Genomic DNA, 8,840 nt, shown 5'->3' with positions numbered 1-8,840 from the left:
TTATGTCCTTCACAATGTAAAATCCAGTTCAGTTTAATGTTTGTCCTCAAAGTAGAGTAACGAGCACTGATCATGTTTACCAAAGCCAAATTCCTTGATTAGAGCCACCTGCACCAGGAGGAGGCTGTTCTACTCCAACAGGTGAGGTCATGCTTCCTCACATTGCTGCAGTACCTGTTTGGAACACAAGGTGGCAGCACCAGACCCAGCTTAGACTCAACATTGCTCACACAACCTGGAATGTTTTAGTAAAACTTGAATGTGAGCGACACTGAACATTTTTCAAAATATGTGATGACTTAAGCTTGCACTTCAGATTTACTGTATACGGCATGTGCTTTTTCAGAATAAGGGTAATAATGTTATTATTCTCAGTCTTTATTCTTATTTTAAAGTATGTAAGTTGCTGATGTTGCTTTTTTTGCCAGTCTTGCCAATGAACGTGTTTCTTATTTTAGTCCTAAGGAAGATGCACAGTTGCCTCCAGGACAGAACTTGGACTGCATCAAGTTTTTCTCCTTCTCCCTCATTGATGGCTACATCTCACTGGTGATGGACACAGATGCCCAGAGACAGTAAGGATGGGTCACGTTACCTAATATTTGGTTGTCCAAACCAATAGCACAGAATGTCCTTGAATCTCAGTGACAACTTTGTAATCAAAGTGATAAATGAAGCAAATAGAAAAATGAAATGAATTGATAATTTAATACAAATCTGCTGCACAGTCTGTCTCTGGACACACTATTGTATCTCCTGAACCTACAGCATCAAAGCGCAGTGTCTTCAGGTCCATAAACCGTCAGTGTCATAAAGAGTACAATTTAGACTTTAATCAACAGTTCAAAGTGGATTTCATGAGGTCTTAATTGACACAAACATTTGGTTGCTTTTCTCTGATGCCAAAAATTATAAAGCTGAAAAAATATATAAAAGAAAAAAGAAATGGCACCAAGTACAATTTTTTTGACAATACTATTGAACCTACTACTGTCTTTACATGATACTTCCTTTTACCTTTTACCTGTCGGTCAACAGAAGATGAGCCTGACTAGATAAGACCCATGTTCCTGTACAGTCTAAAATCCTTTGAAAAATAAGCACCACTTACCTGTATTGATGAAATGATTTGACCAAAAAAAAAATCTCATCAAAATCTGCTTCGAATAATCTTGAAAATGATTTAAAAAAATAAATTGAGTTGTTCAGTACATTAGGTAACAGGCACCCTAATGTTTTCAGAGTCTTTACAATGACTTTCTAGTTCTTTGGGTGTCCCCCTGGTGAGGGTGCCTCACCTTTCTCCCTGATGGAAATAAGGACCAATCCAAGCTTTTTGAGCGATTCAGATAACATAATATTGTGTTCTTATTAGCTGGAATATTCCTGTAACAAAAGACCAAAAAAAAAACTTTTTAAGGACATAATCTATCAGCTATACAATCAGGGATTTGATTAACTCCAAGTCAGGGTGTCACTGCTGATTTTTGGGCATTTTAAACAACAAATGTATCACCAAATATCCACAAATGTTTTCTCTCCTTGATGGGTCACTGCTTTGCGAGTGTCGCGGTTATTTCGGATCTGTATATTTAAAAGCTATGAAAAGAATTGTCTGCGGTCTGACGACTCGAGTTGTTTGATGTCTGTGCTGCAGGTTTCCTGCTGATCTTCTCTTCACCAGCTCCTCTGGTGAGCTGTGGAGGATGGTGCGAATAGGGGGACAACCACTGGGCTTTGGTGAGGCTACTTCCTCAAAATAAAGTCATTTATACACATATTACAGCAAATGTGTCATGGAGGGCGGTACCAACTTCCCCTTGTGAGGCCTCCAACTAATCATTTCATCATTTAGGTGTCTTTTTTTTGCCATGAAAGCATATGTCTTGAGTATGAGAAATAAAAAAGGATGTGTTTTATTCCATTTTCCTGCTCGTGATTTCAGGATATCTCTCCTGCCCTCTTGTGTTTGTGTAGATGAATGTGGTATTGTCGCCCAGATATCACAGCCTCTGGCTGACAGCGACATTTCTGCCTACTACATAAGCACCTTCAGCTTCGACCACGCTCTGGTGAGTTTCTACGTTTAAACATCCTTACTCTGGAAGTAGTCTGGCATTCTAATATCAGGGGGGTTAAACCAAAAATGAAAATGATGCCTTGCAGCTCACCTGTACACACGACTCAGAAATGGTCCATTTATATACCGGTATGTATATTTGTTCAACCTCACTTCAGTAAACCCCAAATGTTCCTCCAAGGTCAACATTAAAATTTCACATGAAGCCTGAGAAGATGCCGAGTGTTCTGTCAGAATCTTTTTTTCATTTGGAAGCTAAAGAGTTGTGCTGTTGAGGTGTTCCACCGATGCTGAACCTCAGTTTTTGCTGCTCTGTTTCACAATCTCATGATTAATTTACTTTCCTATTTACCCCGCAGTTGTTAAGTTGCATCTTAGTCAATGACTCCTACAACCTGTCATTTACCAAGAAAAGTTTATCTCTGGTCCTTGACCCAGACACATATTGCTGTTCCACTGTGACCGATTAGAACAATGTGGAAAATTTCCCCTCCATGGCACTGTAAAGTCAGTATTACTCATCAGCAATCTTTGTCATCAATTTAAGCATTTTCTATTTAGTGACTTCTATGTTTTGGTTTCAGACGAGATGAGACTCCTCTCAAAAGCCATACTTTTCTTCTGTCAACTCTATTAACACATCTAAACAGGTGAAAGTCATCAAACACGGCCTCAGTTTTCACCCTCCTGACATTCAGGCTTAACTCACTTTTATGCCTGCATATCATTATCAAGCATCCATCCATCCACTGTCTACCTCTTATCCTGTCAAGGGTGGCGGGGGACTGCAGCCTATTCCACCAGCTTTTGGGCGAGAGGCGGGGTTCACCCTGGACAGGTCACCAGTCCAGAAACGTGTTCGAGCTTAATATAAGTTATTTGTCATGTTAGATCATTTTAGAATGCCCTCTTTCCTGAACTTCGTACACCTGGATGTTTTTCTAGATTTATCACAAACTTCATGATAAGAAATTCCGCCATAAGAAAAACAAACAATTGATTGTAGTAACAGTAACTAGCACAGTTCTGAGGAGGTAAGTCAGTGTACCCTTGTAAGATGAATAAAGGTTTGTGGTTGTCTTTTCTTGCACGGCTAAGTAAGTTGAAAAGTTCTCAGATTCTGTATTAATAGCAGTACTTCAGATGCAGTCAAGGTTAATGGATGTTTTAGAATGTAAATCTTATTGGGAACAGGAAGAAAGAAAAAAGTTCCTTGTAACAATTGAGGAGTCAAAATGACGTGGAAGACCCCTGTGCTTATATGGTAGTGGTGAGTCACTGGATGGTTCATATTTCAGTTAATCAACTATTTTGTTTTGGAGGCAATCGAGAGGAAATTCTCACGGTCACTAGCTCACTTTCATAGCTGTGTTCCCCATTTCTAGTAGTTCACTGGAAACTACTCCAGAACAATCAAACATTGTAAACATACTGGTTTTCGTGTCTTCTGAATGTTGAAACAGCCAACTTAGTTGTCAACCTTTTCACTGGATTAAGTTTCAATGTCAGTGTTTTGTTTGTAACTCTCTCTGCTGCCGTTATGTGGCCAAAAACGCTGTGTAAATAAAGGACCTTCAACAAGACCACCTCAGCCAAATCCAATATATTTAAAAATAAAGGATTTTTCACATTTGCCCTCAAATTTAATGGGTTCGTCCTTGGTCTGTCCCATACAGCCACACCAAATTCTGTGAACATCATGTACAGTTCTATGTACCATAGTTTACCAAAGCCAAATTCCTTGATTAGAGCCACCTGTACCAGGAGGTACATGCACCAAGTATCTGTTGGACTGAACACTTGAGTCTAAAATAAAAATGATTCATTTTTAATTCATTTTAAACTTTTTTACTACGAGGCCAAAATTAAACGTATTGAAATGTCATTCACAGGCTGCACAGTGGTGCAGTGGTCAGCACTGTCGCCTCACAGCAAGAAGGTTCTGGGTTCAACTCCTGGCTCGGGCACAGGATCTTTCTGTGTGGAGTCTGCATGTTCTCCCTGTTCCTGTGTGGGTTCTCTCTGGTACTCCAGCTTCCTCCCACAGTCCAAAGACATCAAGAGGGGACGAGGCTGACTGATACTCTAAATTGACCGTAGGTGTGACTGTGAGTGTGAATGGTTGTTTGTCTCTATGTGTTGGCCCTGAGATGGACTGGTGACCTGTCCAGGGTGAATCCTGCCTCAAGCCCACCCGAAATCTGCTGGGATAGGCTCCAGCCCCCCCTGACTCTTAAAAGGATAAGTGGTAGAAAATGGATGGATGGTTGGAAATGTCATTCTCATAGAGCTGAGATGCCCTCGAAACAAAGAAGACGGAGGCATGTGCAGGGCAGACAATAGAGGACCCAGAACAGAGCCTTGGGGTACACTGGGAGACCCAGATCCACAATAGAATGGCTCTCGTCAAAGACAGTGCATTACAGGTTTTATGCCATTATTGCACATCTATGATTAAAAACTGTCATGGTCTTCGTTGAGAACCAGTAGCGTCAAGACAAGTTGTGTGGAGTTTGTGTTTAAAGCGGACCACACCTGCATTCATGATATCTAGGCACTAGTAGCCAGGTACAATTTGGCAAATCAGGTTGAGAGCTCCTCAACCAGGCTTGTGAAGAGGCATGTCAGTTTAACTCCTATGTGAGCAGGCTTGCTTGGTAAACCCAATAATCTCTTGTGCTTTGAACTCTGATTATTTCATTCTTAAGACAATGTAAGAGTCCAAGTGTTTTGAGGTTTGAGGTTCCTATGCTGCTATTTGCTGTTCTTTCTTTTAAAGATTGTATACCAAATGTGAGTCTGCCAGAAATGCAGTTTCTTTTGCAAAGGGTCCCAGCAGTGGCAAAGTATTTGTTCAGTCTATGGGCCGTGACTGCATTTCATTTACCCTTCATTTTACATTGTTTCATTGTTTATTGATAAATCTTTACGGAAAAAAGTATGTTTTTATCTTCTTTTCGTGTCATTGCTAGATTTGGCTTCCAGTTACAGAAGAGGCTTTATTGTCCGTGTGCAGAAAGGATACGTTTCCTCTGAAGCTTTTCAGGCAGAAAGGCCCTTTCTGACTCTTTCGGTCAGAAATGCATTCAGGCTGTGGTTCAGGTCAAAATAGAATATTTACAAAGGCTTTCTGTCAGAATTTTTGACAGCAGTTCACCTGTTTAGTTGCAGTGACATTAAAGGTTTGCTGGAGCATTTCTAGGAGTTTTTCTTTGGGGGGGGGGGGGGGATGGGGTCGTTTTGGTTATCCACTGATAGCATACTTCCAGTGAATTGGGCACACCCCGGCAACAAGATGATTCAACTTTTTACTAGCGTGATGTTAGAAACTCTGATCAGCATTCGCACCCACACTGACTACAGGGCAGAAATGATCATCAGGTTTTAAAGAACTGCATTCTTTCCTCTTTGAGAGAAACTGAACAAAGGCTCACAGTGGCTGCCAGTTGAAATTTCCTCGATGACTGTAGGTGCGGATTTTGAAGACTTTTGCAGACTTTGTGCCTTAAGATTTTCAAATGTATATGAAGACAGAAAGTTGCGGTCAAGCTGATGAAAACAAATAAAAAAATCTGCTGCTGCAGTTGATGCTGGGGTGATTATATAACCGATATTATGAAACCCTCTTAAGGAATTTTTAATGCTTCAAAGATGTAGATTTTACACTTAATCCCTGTATCATTTTGTGCATACTGTGTCATGGTAATAATGTCTGTTTGCATTTAATAACCTTATCCTTAATATCCTTATAACCTTAATAATACTCAGCTAATCAGTTAGTGAGGAGTACAAGTAACACATCTGCTTCAATTCTGAGTCAACAATCCACTCGGTGATGATGATTGTCAAGAATGTCATCATGGTATTTTGTCATTCATGTAGTCAGTGTGGGAGGGTATTGATGACCAAACCCTTCAAATGTATATATATAGGCAGGTTAATGAAAAAAGTTCATTTTAAAGTGTACCCTTTATGTTGTTGGTTTGTCAAGTTCCAACTGTCAAGATGTCATACAAACTCAAAGGACTTCAAAACCACTACGGTAACTATGTGTTTGATGTTTTTATATTAAGCTATCCATTCAAAATTTGTAATTATTGTCTTTATTTGATGTGTTTATTCGTAGCAGTTTTAATTTCAATCATAATTATCTATTTTGTGATAATGCAGAGGCTGTTTTATTTGTACACCAGTGGAATGAAGGTCCCCATGGTAATTAGATCAGGCACAGAGGTGTAACGGATTAACGGTGATATGGTCTTATTGAATTCTTCAATGTTGCCTTTAAATGTTTTATATCTGATTTGTAACTTATCAGTTCATCTGGGCTCAAAACAGGGGTTCTCAAAATGGTTCGGATTCTTTAAATACTGGAATGCCAACAGAAAGTCAATCGGTACCTGGTTTCATCAAGAGAATGCAAGATTTGTCACAGAGTTTATTGCCAGTTGAAGTTCTACATTTCAGGGAGGATCTTTGTCATTGTTGGTGGCAGGGGGCCAAATGCAGATGTCAGCTCTATTTCCAGCACAAGCTGCTGAAGACCTCACGGCACTGATTTGCAAAAATGCAGTATGTGGATCGGTTCACAGACCGCAAGAGAATAACAAATACAAATCAAGGTTATTCAAATTTACATTTACATTTTTAGTTAATTCATTTAATTATCATTAGTTTGGCATTCAAGCAAGACTGCTATTTTTAAGGAACATTATGACAACAACAACAACAACAACAAATAAAATCTCACATATCCCCCTGCAACACTCCAAACTATCCCCAGGGGGAGATGTGGGAAGGCATTCTGCCAGAAAACCTTCTAGAAATCAGGTGATGAAATAACAACGCTCACAAGTAGGTCAACATTTCAGCTACAATCTTGACTTCTACTTTTTTTTTTTTTTTTTTTTTTACTTGTTGACGTTCAGATCTTCAGATTTTTGTTTATCTTCCGGTTTTCTGTCACCCTTTGGTGCTGTTTGGGCAACAGAACTCCTCAGTTAGGTTAAGGGAAAAAAATTACAGGATTATAGAAAAACAGAGCCTTTCTCAACGCCATTCTATAAGAAAGACTTTCTGCAATAAACATCTCCTGTGTGCTGATTTCAGAAACACTGATCTCACAGAGTTACCAGTTTACCAAAAACTGATCTTCCCTCTTTTTTAGGGTTGTTTTAGTTGTAAATGTTTATTTTGAAAACCTTGAAAATATCAATCTAATTTGATGCAGTAGAAATATGTATAAGTAATGTAAGGATGTCCTTGTTTCTTTGTCTTCTGAGCCTGGGCCTGTCCTAAGAAGTTGAAAAGAAAAATAACATCCAAGCTTCTAAAGCCATGAAGGCTGTTAGTAGATAGAATTTTACATTTTTGTGTTTAGCTTTCTTCTCCACTAACAAGTCCTCTGTCTCCATGTTCTTTTCTCAGGACTTGTCTTGGTGTTCCAATGGTGCCAAGTGTTTTCTGCTGTCATTCCATCCGACAGTCACGGTGACTTAGAGAGCTTCCGGTCCCTTGTGTGCCTGGCAGAATACGAAACAAATGAACTGCTCTTTCACTATGTGAGTACAATCCGTGTTAACCCGTCATAGCCTATGTGGTGCATAGTTAATACACAACGCAACAGTTTGTTGCAGAATGTGTCTATTTATCTGCGAGTCCATATCGTGATGATGAGATGTTGGTAATGGTTAGGGTTATAGGGACATTGAGTTTGAGACTCAGAAATGATGCCGCATAGCTCGTTGTCATGTATGTGCAGTACTCTGAACTGATATGAAACAGCAATATCAGGCTAACGGGGCACTACTGGATCAAATAACATCATAAAAATCCTATATAGGCATCCAGACATTAAAATACTGGCGACGTAAATAGCGGTAAAGGCCTTACTCCAAGCCTGGTCTAAATGGGGGTCCACCATTTCAGATTTGAAAACTCCTGTGTTCATTAAAAACCAACCAATCAAAAGTCATCATTTGTTTTGGTAATTTTGACCATTTTTACACAAATTACACAGCCTGAAGACAGCTGTTGACAGCTGTGTTGCATTTACTTTACATTCCCAATTTTTACTCTTGAGTAAAAGGTGTTGCATCCAGTCATGACCCTTTTTCCTCTTACAGGTCAAGTTTCACAGACTTTCGATAGATCCAGCCTCCTCCAGTGATCCCGATCCCACAACATCGGCTTTAAACCTCACAGAGAAAATGCAGGACATCTATACCAAGGGTGTGCACTTTTATCGGCATATTGTCAAGGTAGAGGAATACAATAAAGTGGTTTGGAATGACACACAGTGTGTAGGAACACTTCTGAGATATGTCAAGACCAGACTCTCTCACCTGTCAATAAGGACAATGGCTTTCCTCAGAAATATCAACCCAGACGTCTCTTTGCCGACCGAGGCGCCTCTACAGTTGTCCCATCACCATGGCTTTGCAAAAAAAAAATATGGCTTGAAAGTCATAGTCCGGCTGAAAGAATGGCTCACACAAGTGTGTAAAATGCTGGAGAGACAGTAAACGGAATATGTGAGGACCGGACAACAGGGCCACCAGTTTGGACATAAATTCACAAGGAGTTCTATTGAAAGACACTCACGCTCTTTTAAATCGTTTCAGATAAATTCATGATTATTCCAGATATGCCCTTTCTGGGACTGAGCCCACAAATCCTGAGTCTTTTCAACAGTAACGTTGTCTTCACCCCTGGACTTGTTTCTCTGAGGTCATGGAGTCAAAGCTGAAATCAGTACGCG

The 8,840-nt window shown here is 39.8% G+C and overlaps 1 protein-coding gene across 1 annotated transcript; it reads left to right on the top strand.

Moving 5' to 3' along the window:
- The first annotated feature begins 2 nt into the window (after window positions 1-2).
- On the top strand, window positions 3-8,341 carry LOC147260300 (cytosolic arginine sensor for mTORC1 subunit 1-like). Its single transcript, XM_086205222.1, has 7 exons — window positions 3-16; window positions 103-141; window positions 459-575; window positions 1,658-1,740; window positions 1,978-2,072; window positions 7,508-7,641; window positions 8,206-8,341. The coding sequence occupies exons 1-6, from the start codon at window positions 3-5 to the stop codon at window positions 7,577-7,579; spliced, it is 420 nt and encodes a 139-aa protein (XP_086061348.1). The 3' UTR covers window positions 7,580-7,641; window positions 8,206-8,341.
- The last annotated feature ends 499 nt before the right edge of the window (window positions 8,342-8,840 follow it).

This window comes from Aulostomus chinensis, chromosome 6 (assembly GCF_037954235.1).
Source record: "Aulostomus chinensis isolate RoL2024-O1b breed Wild chromosome 6, RoL_Achi_v1.0, whole genome shotgun sequence".
Classification (NCBI taxonomy): Eukaryota; Metazoa; Chordata; class Actinopteri; order Syngnathiformes; family Aulostomidae; genus Aulostomus; species Aulostomus chinensis.
The sequence above is the reverse complement of the archived record's forward strand: the minus strand, read 5'-3'. Positions and strand labels throughout refer to the sequence as shown.